The sequence below is a fragment of the Oncorhynchus mykiss genome, chromosome 6 (assembly GCF_013265735.2).
Source record: "Oncorhynchus mykiss isolate Arlee chromosome 6, USDA_OmykA_1.1, whole genome shotgun sequence".
NCBI classification, from domain to species: domain Eukaryota; kingdom Metazoa; phylum Chordata; class Actinopteri; order Salmoniformes; family Salmonidae; genus Oncorhynchus; species Oncorhynchus mykiss.
The window spans coordinates 98,161,820-98,183,081 of record NC_048570.1 but is presented as its reverse complement, the minus strand read 5'-3'; the positions used below and the strand labels follow the sequence as shown (position 1 = coordinate 98,183,081).

At 49.4% G+C, this 21,262-nt stretch overlaps 1 protein-coding gene across 3 annotated transcripts in view; it reads left to right on the top strand.

Moving 5' to 3' along the window:
* Window positions 1-21,262, top strand: part of LOC118965005 (palmitoyltransferase ZDHHC1-like) — a 55,330-nt gene that overhangs the window by 27,015 nt on the left and 7,053 nt on the right. For all 3 annotated transcript variants that reach the window (XM_036981692.1, XM_036981691.1, XM_036981690.1), the window contains exons 8-10: window positions 5,557-5,648; window positions 12,620-12,728; window positions 13,748-13,850. In XM_036981692.1, coding sequence (XP_036837587.1) covers window positions 5,557-5,648; window positions 12,620-12,728; window positions 13,748-13,850 — 304 coding nt within the window. The remainder of the gene's footprint in view (window positions 1-5,556; window positions 5,649-12,619; window positions 12,729-13,747; window positions 13,851-21,262) is intronic.

Here is a 21,262-nt window from a genome sequence, read left to right as displayed (position 1 = left end):
TCTCACCATACCTTCTCTGCTATGCAATCTGGTTTCAGAGCTGGTCATGGGTGCACCTCAGCCACGCTCAAGGTCCTAAACAATATCTTAACCGCCATCGATAAGAAACATTACTGTGCAGCCGTATTCATTGATCTGGCCAAGGCTTTTGACTCTGTCAATCACCACATCCTCATCGGCAGACTCAACAGCCTTGGTTTCTCAAATGATTGCCTCGCCTGGTTCACCAACTACTTCTCTGATAGAGTTCAGTGTGTCAAATCGGAGGGTCTGTTGTCCGGACCTCTGGCAGTCTCTATGGGGGTGCCACAGGGTTCAATTCTTGGACCGACTCTCTTCTCTGTATACATCAATGAGGTCGCTCTTGCTGCTGGTGAGTCTCTGATCCACCTCTACGCAGACGACACCATTCTGTATACTTCCGGCCCTTCTTTGGACACTGTGTTAACAACCCTCCAGGCAAGCTTCAATGCCATACAACTCTCCTTCCGTGGCCTCCAATTGCTCTTAAATACAAGTAAAACTAAATGCATGCTCTTCAACCGATCGCTACCTGCACCTACCCGCCTGTCCAACATCACTACTCTGGACGGCTCTGACTTAGAATACGTGGACAACTACAAATACTTAGGTGTCTGGTTAGACTGTAAACTCTCCTTCCAGACCCATATCAAACATCTCCAATCCAAAGTTAAATCTAGAATTGGCTTCCTATTTCGCAACAAAGCATCCTTCACTCATGCTGCCAAACATACCCTTGTAAAACTGACCATCCTACCAATCCTCGACTTTGGCGATGTAATTTACAAAATAGCCTCCAATACCCTACTCAACAAATTGGATGCAGTCTATCACAGTGCAATCCGTTTTGTCACCAAAGCCCCATATACTACCCACCATTGCGACCTGTACGCTCTCGTTGGCTGGCCCTCGCTTCATACTGGTCACCATAGCATCTAATAATTACTGACCCTGACTTCACACCTGTCTTGATTAGTTACTGACCCTGGCTTCATACCTGTCCTGATAGTTACTGACCCTGACTTCACACCTGTCCTGATAGTTACTGACCCTGGCTTCACACCTGTCCTGATAGTTACTGACCCTGGCTTTATACCTGTCCTGATAGTTACTGACCCTGGCTTCACACCTGTCCTGATAGTTACTGACCCTGGCTTTATACCTGTCCTGATAGTTACTGACCCTGGCTTTATACCTGTCCTGATAGTTACTGACCCTGGCTTTATACCTGTCCTGATAGTTACTGACCCTGGCTTTATACCTGTCCTGATAGTTACTGACCCTGACTTCATACCTGCGCTGATATAATTATTGACTCTGACTTCACACCTGTCCTGATATAATTACTGACTCTGGCTTCACACCTGTCTTGATAATTACTGACCCTGGCTTCACACCTGTCCTGATATAAATACTGACCCTGGCTTCATACCTGTCCTGATAGTTACTGACCCTGGCTTCACACCTGTCTTGATAGTTACTGACCCTGGCTTCACACCTGTCCTGATAGTTACTGACCCTGGCTTCACACCTGTCTTGATAGTTACTGACCCTGGCTTCACACCTGTCCTGATATAATTACTGACCCTGGCTTCATACCTGTCCTGATAGTTACTGACTCTGACTTCACACCTGTCCTGATATAATTACTGACTCTGGCTTCACACCTGTCCTGATAGTTACTGACCCTGGCTTCATACCTGTCCTGATAGTTACTGACCCTGGTTTCACACCTGTCCTGATAGTTACTGACCCTGGCTTTATACCTGTCCTGATAGTTACTGACCCTGGTTTCACACCTGTCCTGATAGTTACTGACCCTGGCTTTATACCTGTCCTGATAGTTACTGACCCTGGCTTCACACCTGTCCTGATATAATTACTGACTCTGGCTTCACACCTGTATTGATAGTTACTGACCCTGGTTTCACACCTGTCCTGATAGTTACTGACTCTGGCTTCACACCTGTCCTGATAGTTACTGACCCTGGTTTCACACCTGTCCTGATAGTTACTGACCCTGACTTCACACCTGTCTTGATAGTTACTGACCCTGGCTTCACACCTGTCCTGATAGTTACTGACCCTGACTTTACACCTATCCTGATAGTTACTGACCCTGGCTTTATACCTGTCCTGATAGTTACTGACCCTGGCTTCATACCTGCGCTGATATAATTACTGACTCTGACTTCACACCTGTCCTGATATAATACTGACCCTGGCTTCACACCTGTCATGATATAATTACTGACCCTGACTTCACACCTGTCCTGATTAGTTACTGACCCTGGCTTCATACCTGTCCTGATAGTTACTGACCCTGACTTCACACCTGTCCTGATAGTTACTGACCCTGGCTTCACACCTGTCCTGATAGTTACTGACCCTGGCTTCACACCTGTCCTGATAGTTACTGACCCTGGCTTTATACCTGTCCTGATAGTTACTGACCCTGGCTTTATACCTGTCCTGATAGTTACTGACCCTGGCTTTATACCTGTCCTGATAGTTACTGACCCTGACTTTACACCTGTCCTGATAGTTACTGACCCTGGCTTTATACCTGTCCTGATAGTTACTGACCCTGACTTCACACCTGTCCTGATATAATTACTGACTCTGGCTTCACACCTGTCTTGATAGTTACTGTCCTTGGCTTCACACCTGTCCTGATATAATTACTGACTCTGGCTTCACACCTGTCCTGATATAATTACTGACTCTGACTTCACACCTGTCCTGATATAATTACTGACTCTGGCTTCACACCTGTCTTGATAGTTACTGACCCTGGCTTCACACCTGTCCTGATATAATTACTGACCCTGGCTTCATACCTGTCCTGATAGTTACTGACCCTGGCTTCACACCTGTCTTGATAGTTACTGACCCTGGCTTCACACCTGTCCTGATAGTTACTGACCCTGGCTTCACACCTGTCTTGATAGTTACTGACCCTGGCTTCACACCTGTCCTGATATAATTACTGACCCTGGCTTCATACCTGTCCTGATAGTTACTGACTCTGACTTCACACCTGTCCTGATAGTTACTGACCCTGGCTTCATACCTGTCCTGATAGTTACTGACCCTGACTTTACACCTGTCCTGATAGTTACTGACCCTGGCTTTATACCTGTCCTGATATAATTACTGACCCTGACTTCATACCTGCGCTGATATAATTACTGACTCTGACTTCACACCTGTCCTGATATAATTACTGACTCTGGCTTCACACCTGTCTTGATAGTTACTGTCCCTGGCTTCACACCTGTCCTGATATAATTACTGACTCTGGCTTCACACCTGTCCTGATATAATTACTGACTCTGGCTTCACACCTGTCTTGATAGTTACTGACCCTGGCTTCACACCTGTCCTGATATAATTACTGACCCTGGCTTCATACCTGTCCTGATAGTTACTGACCCTGTCTTCACACCTGTCTTGATAGTTACTGACCCTGGCTTCACACCTGTCCTGATAGTTACTGACCCTGGCTTCACACCTGTCTTGATAGTTACTGACCCTGGCTTCACACCTGTCCTGATATAATTACTGACCCTGGCTTCACACCTGTCCTGATAGTTACTGACCCTGGCTTCATACCTGTCCTGATAGTTACTGACCCTGGTTTCACACCTGTCCTGATAGTTACTGACCCTGGCTTTATACCTGTCCTGATAGTTACTGACCCTGGCTTCACACCTGCGCTGATATAATTACTGACTCTGACTTCACACCTGTCCTGATATAATTACTGACTCTGACTTCACACCTGTCCTGATATAATTACTGACTCTGGCTTTACACCTGTCCTGATAGTTACTGACTCTGGCTTCACACCTGTCCTGATAGTTACTGACCCTGGTTTCACACCTGTCCTGATATAATTACTGACTCTGACTTCACACAGACACACCCGTCCACAATCACGCCGTCAAATGCAGACTTAAAAGTCCTTACATACACACACACACACACACCTCCCTGCCCTGTGATTGTTGGCTGCTCTCCCAGTCTGGGCTGCATGCTGGGTTTGGGTAACCATGGTGACACTCTGTTGGGCTTGGCCTGGGTTGTCTGGCTGTGACCAAAACCCAGCAGCTGACGGGACGGACATCTACCCACCAGCTGCACCTGGCACACTCACAAAGAACCCCGTCCTGCAACACACACACACAGTAGTCCCATCAAACCACAGCTCTGGCCCCGGCCCAGTCCACATGGGCTCTGGTTGAAAGTAGTGCCCTATATAGGGAATAAGGCTCTGGTTGAAAGTAGTGCACTATATAGGGAATAGGGCTCTGGTTGAAAGTAGTGCCCTATATAGGGAATAGGGCTCTGGTCTAAAGTAGTGCACTATATAGGGAATAGGGCTCTGGTCTAAAGTAGTGCACTATATAGGGAATAGGGCTCTGGTCTATAGTAGTACCACTATATAGGGAATAGGGCTCTGGTCTATAGTAGTACCACTATATAGGGAATAGGGTTCTGGTCTATAGTAGTACCACTATATAGGGAATAGGTCTCTGGTCTATAGTAGTACCACTATATAGGGAATAGGGCTCTGGTCTATAGTAGTACCACTATATAGGGAATAGGGTGGTATTTGGGACATAGGCTCTCTGTCTAACCAAACTATAACCCACCTTATAAAACACAGTGCTCTCCTATAACTCACAGCAGGCTGACAAAACCACAAGGATTCCTCATAACCAATCCCAAGCTGAGCCCTGAGGCTCAGTGAAACCTCACCCAGACTCCAACCATCTCACTGAATCCTCACCCAGACTCTAACCACCTCACTGAAACCTCACCCAGACTCTAACCACCTCACTGAAACCTCACCCAGACTCTAACCACCTCACTGAAACCTCACCCAGACTCTAACCACCTCACTGAAACCTCACCTCACCCAGACCCTAACCATCTCACTGAAACCTCGCCTCACCCTAACCCTGTCTGTCTGTCTGTCTGTCTGTCTGTCTGTCTGTCTGTCTGTCTGTCTGTCTGTCTGTCTGTCTGTTCCATCACTACAGGGTGCTGTCTGTCTGTCTGTTCCATCACTACAGGGTGCTGTCTGTCTGTTCCATCACTACAGGGTGCTGTCTGTCTGTTCCATCACTACAGGGTGCTGTCTGTCTGTCTGTCTGTTCATTCCATCACTACAGGGTGCTGTCTGTCTGTTCCATCTGGACTGGCTCAGGTCTCTTCAGTTCCTCCTGGACTCTGTCCAGTCAGTGATGCCCTCATTTAGCCATTTCACTCCATAATCCCTCTCTCACTTTCTCTCTCTCTCTCTCCCCCTCTCTCTCTCTCTTTAACTCTCTATACCTCTTTCTCTTTCTCCCTACCCCTATCTCTCTCTCTCTCCTTCTCTCTCTTCTACTCCATACCTTTCTCTCTCCTTCTCTCTCTCTCCTTCTCCCTACCTCTTTCTCTCTCTCCTTCTCCCTACCTCTCTCTCTTTCTCTCTCTATCTCTCTCTCCTCTTTAACTCTCCCTACCTCTTTTTCTCTCTCTCAGGATGTAAGCTACTCGGGGACTCTGGGCTATACCAACCCTGAGATGGAGGTGGAGGATCCTACCACCATGGCTGCAGCGCGGGGGGGGCTAGAGTGAGTTTTTATTCTGTTCTCTTGTGGTTAAAGTTGCAAAATTCCACTAACTTTCCCATAATTCCCCTGCTGGTTTTCCTGCGTGGAGGACTCCTGAATTTCCTGCGTATTCCCTCCTGACAGAGATTTTCTAGAAAACCTGAGAATTTGGGGAAAGTTACCAGAATGTGGCAACCCTAGTGGCGGTGCTGAATGGTAATGTCCTGCTCATCCACACGCCTCAGTCCCTCCGGTGCCTTGGACAGCCTGTAGTTTGTTTAGTAGTAGTAGTATCTGTAAATCTGCCCGTTAACCTCGTTAAAGAATACACACTTTAATGGCTATTTAGTGGGATGTTCCCCTTTAGCTGGCTTGTGAAAACTGTTGATATGTTGTTTTAGTCCAAACCCACGGGATGATGTCAGTTGTACTGAACTGGTTGTATGAGGTTTGGACCGACACTAGTGGAAGAGACAACAGAACTGGTTTTATGAGGTTTGGACCGACACTAGTGGGAGAGACAACAGAACTGGTTTTATGAGGTTTGGACCGACTCTAGTGGGAGAGACAACAGAACTGGTTTTATGAGGTTTGGACCGACACTAGTGGGAGAGACAACAGAACTGGTTTTATGAGGTTTGGACCGACTCTAGTGGGAGAGACAACAGAACTGGTTTTATGAGGTTTGGACCGACACTAGTGGGACAGACAACAGGATCTGGTTTTATGAGGTTTGGACCGACACTAGTGGGACAGACAACAGATCTGGTTTTATGAGGTTTGGACCGACACTAGTGGGACAGACAACAGGATCTGGTTTTATGAGGTTTGGACCGACACTAGTGGGACAGACAACAGATCTGGTTTTATGAGGTTTGGACCGACACTAGTGGGACAGACAACAGATTTAGATTTAGATCTGGTTTTATATGAGGTTTGGACCGACACTAGTGGGACAGACATCAGATCTGGTTTTATGAGGTTTGGACCGACACTAGTGGGACAGACATCAGATCTGGTTTTATATGAGGTTTGGGTGACTCTAGTGGGACAGACAACAGGATCTGGTTGTATATGAGGTTTGGACCGACACTAGTGGGACAGACATCAGATCTGGTTGTATGAGGTTTGGACCGACACTAGTGGGACAGACAACAGATTTAGATTTAGATCTGGTTTTATATGAGGTTTGGACCGACTCTAGTGGGACAGACATCAGATCTGGTTGTATGAGGTTTGGACCGACACTAGTGGGACAGACAACAGATTTAGATTTAGATCTGGTTTTATATGAGGTTTGGACCGACTCTAGTGGGACAGACATCAGATCTGGTTGTATATGAGGTTTGGACCGACACTAGTGGGACAGACATCAGATCTGGTTGTATATGAGGTTTGGACCGACTCTAGTGGGAGAGACATCAGATCTGGTTGTATATGAGGTTTGGACCGACACTAGTGGGACAGACAACAGATCTGGTTTTATGAGGTTTGGACCGACACTAGTGGGACAGACAACAGATCTGGTTTTATGAGGTTTGGACCGACACTAGTGGGAGAGACAACAGAACTGGTTTTATGAGGTTTGGACCGACACTAGTGGGACAGACAACAGAACTGGTTTTATGAGGTTTGGACCGACTCTAGTGGGACAGACAACAGAACTGGTTTTATGAGGTTTGGACCGACACTAGTGGGACAGACAACAGGATCTGGTTTTATGAGGTTTGGACCGACACTAGTGGGACAGACAACAGATCTGGTTTTATGAGGTTTGGACCGACACTAGTGGGACAGACAACAGATCTGGTTTTATGAGGTTTGGACCGACACTAGTGGGACAGACAACAGAACTGGTTTTATGAGGTTTGGACCGACTCTAGTGGGACAGACAACAGAACTGGTTTTATGAGGTTTGGACCGACACTAGTGGGACAGACAACAGGATCTGGTTTTATGAGGTTTGGACCGACACTAGTGGGACAGACAACAGATCTGGTTTTATGAGGTTTGGACCGACACTAGTGGGACAGACAACAGGATCTGGTTTTATGAGGTTTGGACCGACACTAGTGGGACAGACAACAGATCTGGTTTTATGAGGTTTGGACCGACACTAGTGGGACAGACAACAGATCTGGTTTTATGAGGTTTGGACCGACTCTAGTGGGACAGACAACAGATCTGGTTGTATATGAGGTTTGGACCGACACTAGTGGGACAGACATCAGATCTGGTTGTATATGAGGTTTGGGTGATGTGTCATGGTGACTAATACAATTAGGGTTGTTTGACAGTTCCATAATATCTCTCTCTCTCTCTCTGTCTCAGAATGTGTTGTGTTCCTACCGCTGCTATGCTAACAGAATGTGTTGTGTTCCTACCGCTGCTATGCTAACAGAATGTGTTCCTACCGCTGCTATGCTAACAGAATGTGTTCCTACCGCTGCTATGCTAACAGAATGTGTTCCTACCGCTGCTATGCTAACAGAATGTGTTGTGTTCCTACCTCTGCTATGCTAACAGAATGTGTTGTGTTCCTACCGCTGCTATGCTAACAGAATGTGTTCCTACCGCTGCTATGCTAACAGAATGTGTTCCTACCGCTGCTATGCTAACAGAATGTGTTGTGTTCCTACCTCTGCTATGCTAACAGAATGTGTTGTGTTCCTACCGCTGCTATGCTAACAGAATGTGTTCCAACCGCTGCTATGCTAACAGAATGTGTTCCTACCTCTGCTACGCTAACAGAATGTGTTGTGTTCCTACCTCTGCTATGCTAACAGAATGTGTTGTGTTCCTACCGCTGCTACGCTAACAGAATGTGTTCCAACCGCTGCTATGCTAACAGAATGTGTTCCTACCGCTGCTATGCTAACAGAATGTGTTCCTACCGCTGCTACGCTAACAGAATGTGTTCCAACCGCTGCTACGCTAACAGAATGTGTTCCAACCGCTGCTACGCTAACAGAATGTGTTCCAACCGCTGCTACGCTAACAGAATGTGTTCCTACCGCTGCTACGCTAACAGAATGTGTTCCTACCGCTGCTATGCTAACAGAATGGGAACCTGAGTGCTTTAACCACAACATTCTTGATTTGCATGGTTGGAGCCGTGCTCCAGTCACTTAGCTAGCTACATTAAAAGCTCAATAAGCTGGGAAGGTGCAGCTAACACAGTCTTCTAAAATAGACTAAACAAAGACCAGCCAGCCACAGCTAAGAGGACAACAGACTCAGAGGGGTCCCTGACAGAGTTACTACTGGCCAAACCTGGCTGGAGGGAAAATGTTTTGGGACATGGGAGACATTTTAGAATAGGATTGGCCATTTTGTTCACTTAAAACCGGCCAAATCTACATTAAAAAGCCTGTTGTCAAACTGCTAACTCGCCCGGGCTTTTACGTTGTCTCTGTCCTTCACACAGTTGGCCGTGAGAGGTGACTGTTGTAACTAAGGCACAGTGTCAGGTGACTGTTGTAGTGGGTGTTGTAACTAAGGCACAGTGAGAGGTGACTGTTGTAGTGGGTGTTGTAACTAAGTTACAGTGAGAGGTGACTGTTGTAGTGGGTGTTGTAACTAAGGCACAGTGAGAGGTGACTTGTAGTGGGTGTTGTAACTAAGGCACAGTGAGAGGTGACTGTTGTAACTAAGGCACAGTGAGAGGTGACTTGTAGTGGGTGTTGTAACTAAGGCACAGTGAGAGGTGACTGTTGTAGTGGGTGTTGTAACTAAGTTACAGTGAGAGGTGACTGTTGTAGTGGGTGTTGTAACTAAGCCACAGTGTCAGGTGACTGTTGTAACTAAGGCACAGTGAGAGGTGACTGTTGTAGTGGGTGTTGTAACTAAGTTACAGTGAGAGGTGACTGTTGTAGTGGGTGTTGTAACTAAGGCACAGTGAGAGGTGACTGTTGTAACTAAGGCACAGTGAGAGGTGACTGTTGTAGTGGGTGTTGTAACTAAGGCACAGTGAGAGGTGACTGTTGTAGTGGGTGTTGTAACTAAGCCACAGTGTCAGGTGACTGTTGTAACTAAGGCACAGTGAGAGGTGACTGTTGTAGTGGGTGTTGTAACTAAGTTACAGTGAGAGGTGACTGTTGTAGTGGGTGTTGTAACTAAGGCACAGTGAGAGGTGACTGTTGTAACTAAGGCACAGTGAGAGGTGACTGTTGTAGTGGGTGTTGTAACTAAGGCACAGTGAGAGGTGACTGTTGTAGTGGGTGTTGTAACTAAGGCACAGTGAGAGGTGACTGTTGTAGTGGGTGTTGTAACTAAGGCACAGTGAGAGGTGACTTGTAGTGGGTGTTGTAACTAAGGCACAGTGAGAGGTGACTGTTGTAACTAAGGCACAGTGAGAGGTGACTTGTAGTGGGTGTTGTAACTAAGGCACAGTGAGAGGTGACTGTTGTAGTGGGTGTTGTAACTAAGTTACAGTGAGAGGTGACTGTTGTAGTGGGTGTTGTAACTAAGCCACAGTGTCAGGTGACTGTTGTAACTAAGGCACAGTGAGAGGTGACTGTTGTAGTGGGTGTTGTAACTAAGTTACAGTGAGAGGTGACTGTTGTAGTGGGTGTTGTAACTAAGCCACAGTGTCAGGTGACTGTTGTAACTAAGGCACAGTGAGAGGTGACTGTTGTAGTGGGTGTTGTAACTAAGTTACAGTGAGAGGTGACTGTTGTAGTGGGTGTTGTAACTAAGGCACAGTGAGAGGTGACTGTTGTAACTAAGGCACAGTGAGAGGTGACTGTTGTAGTGGGTGTTGTAACTAAGGCACAGTGAGAGGTGACTGTTGTAGTGGGTGTTGTAACTAAGCCACAGTGTCAGGTGACTGTTGTAACTAAGGCACAGTGAGAGGTGACTGTTGTAGTGGGTGTTGTAACTAAGTTACAGTGAGAGGTGACTGTTGTAGTGGGTGTTGTAACTAAGGCACAGTGAGAGGTGACTGTTGTAACTAAGGCACAGTGAGAGGTGACTGTTGTAGTGGGTGTTGTAACTAAGGCACAGTGAGAGGTGACTGTTGTAGTGGGTGTTGTAACTAAGGCACAGTGAGAGGTGACTGTTGTAGTGGGTGTTGTAACTAAGGCACAGTGAGAGGTGACTTGTAGTGGGTGTTGTAACTAAGGCACAGTGAGAGGTGACTGTTGTAACTAAGGCACAGTGAGAGGTGACTTGTAGTGGGTGTTGTAACTAAGGCACAGTGAGAGGTGACTGTTGTAGTGGGTGTTGTAACTAAGTTACAGTGAGAGGTGACTGTTGTAGTGGGTGTTGTAACTAAGGCACAGTGAGAGGTGACTTGTAGTGGGTGTTGTATCTAAGGCACAGTGAGAGGTGACTGTTGTAACTAAGGCACAGTGAGAGGTGACTTGTAGTGGGTGTTGTAACTAAGGCACAGTGAGAGGTGACTGTTGTAGTGGGTGTTGTAACTAAGTTACAGTGAGAGGTGACTGTTGTAGTGGGTGTTGTAACTAAGGCACAGTGAGAGGTGACTGTTGTAACTAAGGCACAGTGAGAGGTGACTGTTGTAGTGGGTGTTGTAACTAAGGCACAGTGAGAGGTGACTGTTGTAGTGGGTGTTGTAACTAAGCCACAGTGTCAGGTGACTGTTGTAACTAAGGCACAGTGAGAGGTGACTGTTGTAGTGGGTGTTGTAACTAAGTTACAGTGAGAGGTGACTGTTGTAGTGGGTGTTGTAACTAAGGCACAGTGAGAGGTGACTGTTGTAACTAAGGCACAGTGAGAGGTGACTGTTGTAGTGGGTGTTGTAACTAAGGCACAGTGAGAGGTGACTGTTGTAGTGGGTGTTGTAACTAAGGCACAGTGAGAGGTGACTGTTGTAGTGGGTGTTGTAACTAAGGCACAGTGAGAGGTGACTTGTAGTGGGTGTTGTAACTAAGGCACAGTGAGAGGTGACTGTTGTAACTAAGGCACAGTGAGAGGTGACTTGTAGTGGGTGTTGTAACTAAGGCACAGTGAGAGGTGACTGTTGTAGTGGGTGTTGTAACTAAGTTACAGTGAGAGGTGACTGTTGTAGTGGGTGTTGTAACTAAGCCACAGTGTCAGGTGACTGTTGTAACTAAGGCACAGTGAGAGGTGACTGTTGTAGTGGGTGTTGTAACTAAGTTACAGTGAGAGGTGACTGTTGTAGTGGGTGTTGTAACTAAGCCACAGTGTCAGGTGACTGTTGTAACTAAGGCACAGTGAGAGGTGACTGTTGTAGTGGGTGTTGTAACTAAGTTACAGTGAGAGGTGACTGTTGTAGTGGGTGTTGTAACTAAGGCACAGTGAGAGGTGACTGTTGTAACTAAGGCACAGTGAGAGGTGACTGTTGTAGTGGGTGTTGTAACTAAGGCACAGTGAGAGGTGACTGTTGTAGTGGGTGTTGTAACTAAGCCACAGTGTCAGGTGACTGTTGTAACTAAGGCACAGTGAGAGGTGACTGTTGTAGTGGGTGTTGTAACTAAGTTACAGTGAGAGGTGACTGTTGTAGTGGGTGTTGTAACTAAGGCACAGTGAGAGGTGACTGTTGTAACTAAGGCACAGTGAGAGGTGACTGTTGTAGTGGGTGTTGTAACTAAGGCACAGTGAGAGGTGACTGTTGTAGTGGGTGTTGTAACTAAGGCACAGTGAGAGGTGACTGTTGTAGTGGGTGTTGTAACTAAGGCACAGTGAGAGGTGACTTGTAGTGGGTGTTGTAACTAAGGCACAGTGAGAGGTGACTGTTGTAACTAAGGCACAGTGAGAGGTGACTTGTAGTGGGTGTTGTAACTAAGGCACAGTGAGAGGTGACTGTTGTAGTGGGTGTTGTAACTAAGTTACAGTGAGAGGTGACTGTTGTAGTGGGTGTTGTAACTAAGCCACAGTGTCAGGTGACTGTTGTAACTAAGGCACAGTGAGAGGTGACTGTTGTAGTGGGTGTTGTAACTAAGGCACAGTGAGAGGTGACTGTTGTAGTGGGTGTTGTAACTTCCTGTCTGTGTTGTGTTGCGGGTCAGGTACTATGGCAACGGCAGAGTTCATAGTTCATCCAGCAGGATGGTTGAAGAGGAGCAGATACACACCGTCTCTACTGAGCACAGAGCTGCACCACGGAAACACGTCCAGGTACACACACACACACACACACACACACACACACACACACACCGTCTCCACTGAGCACAGAGCTGGACCACGGAAACACATCCAGGTACACACACACACACACACACACACACACACACACACACACACACACACACCGTCTCCACTGAGCACAGAGCTGCACCAAGGAAACACATCCAGGTACACACACACACACACACACACACACACACACACACCGTCTCCACTGAGCACAGAGCTGCACCACGGAAACACATCCAGGTACACACACACACACACACACACACACACACACACACACACCGTCTCCACTGAGCACAGAGCTGCACCAAGGAAACACATCCAGGTACACACACACACACACACACACACACACACACACACCGTCTCCACTGAGCACAGAGCTGCACCACGGAAACACATCCAGGTACACACACACACACACACACCGTCTCTACTGAGCACAGAGCTGCACCACGGAAACACATCCAGGTACACACACACACACACACACACACACACCGTCTCTACTGAGCACAGAGCTGCACCACGGAAACACATCCAGGTACACACACACACACACACACACACACACACACACACACACACACACACACACACACACACACCGTCTCCACTGAGCACAGAGCTGCACCACGGAAACACATCCAGGTACACACACACACACACACACACACACACACACACACACACACACCGTCTCTACCGAGCACAGAGCTGCACCAAGAAAACACATCCAGGTACACACACACACACACACAAAATGTGTGAGAGAACACATAAACAAGGGTAAGAAATTAAGGCAATCATGGAACCAAAGCTATAACCAACATCCTTCATTCTGACCTTCATGTGAACCATGTGTGTGTTGAAAGATGCTTCCTGGTCTCTGACCTTCATGTGAACCATGTGTGTGTTGAAAGATGCTTCCTGGTCTCTGACCTTCATGTGAACCATGTGTGTTGAATGATGCTTCCTGGTCTCCTGTGTGTTTGCAGAAGAAAAAGAAGAAAGTCCACAAAGTGCCAGCGGAGGTGATCAACGACCGTTCCACTGAGACCAGCAGCAACAGAGACCCAGCCTTCAACACTACAGAACCTGGTGAGAACCACACACACAAAGCCCCGGCCTTCAACACTACAGAACCTGGTGAGACCACACACACACAAAGCCTCTGCCTTCAACACTACAGAACCACACACACACAAAGCCCCGGCCTTCAACATTACAGAACCTGGTGAGACCACACACACACAAAGCCTCTGCCTTCAACACTACAGAACCACACACACACAAAGCCCCAGCCTTCAACACTACAGAACCTGGTGAGACCACACACACAAAGCCCCAGCCTTCAACACTTCAGAACCTGGTGAGACCACACACACACAAAGCCCCAGCCTTCAACACTTCAGAACCTGGTGAGACCACACACACAAAGCCCCAGCCTTCAACACTACAGAACCTGGTGAGACCACACACACAAAGCCCCAGCCTTCAACACTTCAGAACCTGGTGAGACCACACACACAAAGCCCCAGCCTTCAACACTACAGAACCTGGTGAGACCACACACACAAAGCCCCAGCCTTCAACACTACAGAACCTGGTGAGACCACACACACACAGCCCTGGCCTTCAACACTACAGAACCTGGTGAGACCACACACACAAAGCCCCAGCCTTCAACACTACAGAACCTGGTGAGACCACACACACACAAAGCCCTGGCCTTTAACACTACAGAACCTGGTGAGACCACACACACAAAGCCCCAGCCTTCAACACTACATAACCTGGTGAGACCACACACACAAAGCCCCAGCCTTCAACACTTCAGAACCTGGTGAGACCACACACACAAAGCCCCAGCCTTCAACACTACAGAACCTGGTGAGACCACACACACAAAGCCCCAGCCTTCAACACTACAGAACCTGGTGAGACCACACACACAAAGCCCCGGCCTTCAACACTACAGAACCTGGTGAGAACCACACACACACAAAGCCCCGGCCTTCAACACTACAGAACCTGGTGAGACCACACACACAAAGCCCCGGCCTTTAACACTACAGAACCTGGTGAGACCATACACACACAAAGCCCCTGCCTTCAACACTACAGAACCTGGTGAGACCACACACACAAAGCCCCAGCCTTCAACACTACAGAACCTGGTGAGCCCACACACACACAAAGCCCCAGCCTTCAACACTACAGAACCTGGTGAGCCCACACACACACAAAGCCCCGGCCTTCAACACTACAGAACCTGGTGAGACCATACACACACAAAGCCCCTGCCTTCAACACTACAGAACCTGGTGAGACCACACACACAAAGCCCCAGCCTTCAACACTACAGAACCTGGTGAGCCCACACACACACAAAGCCCTGGCCTTCAACACTACAGAACCTGGTGAGACCACACACACACAAAGCCCTGGTCTTCAACACTACAGAACCTGGTGAGCCCACACACACACAAAGCCCTGGCCTTCAACACTACAGAACCTGGTGAGACCACACACACACAAAGCCCTGGCCTTCAACACTACAGAACCTGGTGAGACCACACACACAAAGCCCCGGCCTTCAACACTACAGAACCTGGTGAGACCACACACACAAATCCCCGGCCTTCAACACTACAGAACCTGGTGAGACCACACACACAAAGCCCCGGCCTTCAACACTACAGAACCTGGTGAGACCATACACACAAAGACCCGGCCTTCAACACTACAGAACCTGGTGAGAACCACACACACAAAGCCCCAGCCTTCAACACTACAGAACCTGGTGAGACCACACACACACAGCCCTGGCCTTCAACACTACAGAACCTGGTGAGACCACACACACAAAGCCCCAGCCTTCAACACTACAGAACCTGGTGAGACCACACACACACAAAGCCCTGGCCTTTAACACTACAGAACCTGGTGAGACCACACACACAAAGCCCCAGCCTTCAACACTACATAACCTGGTGAGACCACACACACAAAGCCCCAGCCTTCAACACTTCAGAACCTGGTGAGACCACACACACAAAGCCCCAGCCTTCAACACTACAGAACCTGGTGAGACCACACACACAAAGCCCCAGCCTTCAACACTACAGAACCTGGTGAGACCACACACACAAAGCCCCGGCCTTCAACACTACAGAACCTGGTGAGAACCACACACACACAAAGCCCCGGCCTTCAACACTACAGAACCTGGTGAGACCACACACACAAAGCCCCGGCCTTTAACTCTACAGAACCTGGTGAGACCATACACACACAAAGCCCCTGCCTTCAACACTACAGAACCTGGTGAGACCACACACATAAAGCCCCAGCCTTCAACACTACAGAACCTGGTGAGCCCACACACACACAAAGCCCCAGCCTTCAACACTACAGAACCTGGTGAGCCCACACACACACAAAGCCCCGGCCTTCAACACTACAGAACCTGGTGAGACCATACACACACAAAGCCCCTGCCTTCAACACTACAGAACCTGGTGAGACCACACACACAAAGCCCCAGCCTTCAACACTACAGAACCTGGTGAGCCCACACACACACAAAGCCCTGGCCTTCAACACTACAGAACCTGGTGAGACCACACACACACAAAGCCCTGTTCTTCAACACTACAGAACCTGGTGAGCCCACACACACACAAAGCCCTGGCCTTCAACACTACAGAACCTGGTGAGACCACACACACACAAAGCCCTGGCCTTCAACACTACAGAACCTGGTGAGACCACACACACAAAGCCCCGGCCTTCAACACTACAGAACCTGGTGAGACCACACACACAAATCCCCGGCCTTCAACACTACAGAACCTGGTGAGACCACACACACAAAGCCCCGGCCTTCAACACTACAGAACCTGGTGAGAACCACACACACAAATCCCCGGCCTTCAACACTACAGAACCTGGTGAGACCACACACACAAAGCCCCGGCCTTCAACACTACAGAACCTGGTGAGACCATACACACACAAAGCCCCTGCCTTCAACACTACAGAACCTGGTGAGACCACACACACAAAGCCCCGGCCTTCAACACTACAGAACCTGGTGAGAACCACACACACAAATCCCCGGCCTTCAACACTACAGAACCTGGTGAGACCACACACACAAAGCCCCGGCCTTCAACACTACAGAACCTGGTGAGCCCACACACACACAAAGCCCCAGCCTTCAACACTACAGAACCTGGTGAGACCACACACACAAATCCCCGGCCTTCAACACTACAGAACCTGGTGAGCCCACACACACACAAAGCCCTGGCCTTCAACACTACAGAACCTGGTGAGACCACACACACAAAGCCCTGGCCTTCAACACTACAGAACCACACACACACAAAGCCCCAGCCTTCAACACTACAGAACCTGGTGAGACCACACACACAAAGCCCCGACCTTCAACACTACAGAACCACACACACACAAAGCCCCGGCCTCCAACACTACAGAACCTGGTGAGACCACACACACAAAGCCCCAGCCTTCAACACTACAGAACCTGGTGAGACCACACACACAAAGCCCCGGCCTCCAACACTACAGAACCTGGTGAGACCACACACACAAAGCCCCGGCCTTCAACACTACAGAACCACACACACACAAAGCCCCAGCCTTCAACACTACAGAACCTGGTGAGACCACACACACACAAAGCCCTGGCCTTCAACACTACAGAACCTGGTGAGACCACACACACAAAGCCCCGGCCTTCAACACTACAGAACCTGGTGAGACCACACACACAAAGCCCCAGCCTTCAACACTACAGAACCTGGTGAAACCACACACACAAAGCCCCGGCCTTCAACACTACAGAACCTGGTGAGACCACACACACACAAAGCCCTGGCCTTCAACACTACAGAACCTGGTGAGACCACACACACAAAGCCCCGGCCTTCAACACTACAGAACCTGGTGAGACCACACACACAAATCCCCGGCCTTCAACACTACAGAACCTGGTGAGACCACACACACAAAGCCCCGGCCTTCAACACTACAGAACCTGGTGAGAACCACACACACAAATCCCCGGCCTTCAACACTACAGAACCTGGTGAGACCACACACACAAAGCCCCGGCCTTCAACACTACAGAACCTGGTGAGACCATACACACACAAAGCCCCTGCCTTCAACACTACAGAACCTGGTGAGACCACACACACAAAGCCCCGGCCTTCAACACTACAGAACCTGGTGAGAACCACACACACAAATCCCCGGCCTTCAACACTACAGAACCTGGTGAGACCACACACACAAAGCCCCGGCCTTCAACACTACAGAACCTGGTGAGCCCACACACACACAAAGCCCCAGCCTTCAACACTACAGAACCTGGTGAGACCACACACACAAATCCCCGGCCTTCAACACTACAGAACCTGGTGAGCCCACACACACACAAAGCCCTGGCCTTCAACACTACAGAACCTGGTGAGACCACACACACAAAGCCCTGGCCTTCAACACTACAGAACCACACACACACAAAGCCCCAGCCTTCAACACTACAGAACCTGGTGAGACCACACACACAAAGCCCCGACCTTCAACACTACAGAACCACACACACACAAAGCCCCGGCCTTCAACACTACAGAACCTGGTGAGACCACACACACAAATCCCCGGCCTTCAACACTACAGAACCTGGTGAGCCCACACACACACAAAGCCCTGGCCTTCAACACTACAGAACCTGGTGAGACCACACACACAAAGCCCTGGCCTTCAACACTACAGAACCACACACACACAAAGCCCCAGCCTTCAACACTACAGAACCTGGTGAGACCACACACACAAAGCCCCAGCCTTCAACACTACAGAACCTGGTGAGACCACACACACAAAGCCCCGGCCTCCAACACTACAGAACCTGGTGAGACCACACACACAAAGCCCCGGCCTTCAACACTACAGAACCACACACACACAAAGCCCCAGCCTTCAACACTACAGAACCTGGTGAGACCACACACACACATAGCCCTGGCCTTCAACACTACAGAACCTGGTGAGACCACACACACAAAGCCCCGGCCTTCAACACTACAGAACCTGGTGAGACCACACACACAAAGCCCTGGCCTTCAACACTACAGAACCTGGTGAGACCACACACACGAAGCCCCGGCCTTCAACACTACAGAACCTGGTGAGACCACACACACAAAGCCCTGGCCTTCAACACTACAGAACCTGGTGAGACCACACACACGAAGCCCCGGCCTTCAACACTACAGAACCTGGTGAGACCACACACACAAATCCCCGGCCTTCAACACTACAGAACCTGGTGAGACCACACACACAAAGCCCCGGCCTTCAACACTACAGAACCTGGTGAGACCATACACACACAAAGCCCCGGCCTTCAACACTACAGAACCTGGTGAGAACCACACACACAAAGCCCCGGCCTTCAACACTACAGAACCTGGTGAGAACCACACACACAAAGCCCCGGCCTTCAACACTACAGAACCTGGTGAGACCACACACACAAAGCCCCAGCCTTCAACACTACAGAACCTGGTGAGACCACACACACAAAGCCCCGGCCTTCAACACTACAGAACCTGGTGAGACCACACACACACAAAGCCCTGGCCTTCAACACTACAGAACCTGGTGAGACCACACACACAAAGCCCCGGCCTTCAACACTACAGAACCTGGTGAGACCACACACACAAAGCCCCAGCCTTCAACACTACAGAACCTGGTGAAACCACACACACAAAGCCCCGGCCTTCAACACTACAGAACCTGGTGAGACCACACACACACAAAGCCCTGGCCTTCAACACTACAGAACCTGGTGAGACCACACACACAAAGCCCCGGCCTTCAACACTACAGAACCTGGTGAGACCACACACACAAATCCCCGGCCTTCAACACTACAGAACCTGGTGAGACCACACACACAAAGCCCCGGCCTTCAACACTACAGAACCTGGTGAGAACCACACACACAAATCCCCGGCCTTCAACACTACAGAACCTGGTGAGACCACACACACAAAGCCCCGGCCTTCAACACTACAGAACCTGGTGAGACCATACACACACAAAGCCCCTGCCTTCAACACTACAGAACCTGGTGAGACCACACACACAAAGCCCCGGCCTTCAACACTACAGAACCTGGTGAGAACCACACACACAAATCCCCGGCCTTCAACACTACAGAACCTGGTGAGACCACACACACAAAGCCCCGGCCTTCAACACTACAGAACCTGGTGAGCCCACACACACACAAAGCCCCAGCCTTCAACACTACAGAACCTGGTGAGACCACACACACAAATCCCCGGCCTTCAACACTACAGAACCTGGTGAGCCCACACACACACAAAGCCCTGGCCTTCAACACTACAGAACCTGGTGAGACCACACACACAAAGCCCTGGCCTTCAACACTACAGAACCACACACACACAAAGCCCCAGCCTTCAACACTACAGAACCTGGTGAGACCACACACACAAAGCCCCGACCTTCAACACTACAGAACCACACACACACAAAGCCCCGGCCTTCAACACTACAGAACCTGGTGAGACCACACACACAAATCCCCGGCCTTCAACACTACAGAACCTGGTGAGCCCACACACACACAAAGCCCTGGCCTTCAACACTACAGAACCTGGTGAGACCACACACACAAAGCCCTGGCCTTCAACACTACAGAACCACACACACACAAAGCCCCAGCCTTCAACACTACAGAACCTGGTGAGACCACACACACAAAGCCCCAGCCTTCAACACTACAGAACCTGGTGAGACCACACACACAAAGCCCCGGCCTCCAACACTACAGAACCTGGTGAGACCACACACACAAAGCCCCGGCCTTCAACACTACAGAACCACACACACACAAAGCCCCAGCCTTCAACACTACAGAACCTGGTGAGACCACACACACACAAAGCCCTGGCCTTCAACACTACAGAACCTGGTGAGACCACACACACAAAGCCCCGGCCTTCAACACTACAGAACCTGGTGAGACCACACACACAAAGCCCTGGCCTTCAACACTACAGAACCTGGTGAGACCACACACACGAAGCCCCGGCCTTCAACACTACAGAACCTGGTGAGACCACACACACAAAGCCCTGGCCTTCAACACTACAGAACCTGGTGAGACCACACACACGAAGCCCCGGCCTTCAACACTACAGAACCTGGTGAGACCACACACACAAATCCCCGGCCTTCAACACTACAGAACCTGGTGAGACCACACACACAAAGCCCCGGCCTTCAACACTACAGAACCTGGTGAGACCATACACACACAAAGCCCCGGCCTTCAACACTACAGAACCTGGTGAGAACCACACACACAAAGCCCCGGCCTTCAACACTACAGAACCTGGTGAGAACCACACACACAAAGCCCCGGCCTTCAACACTAC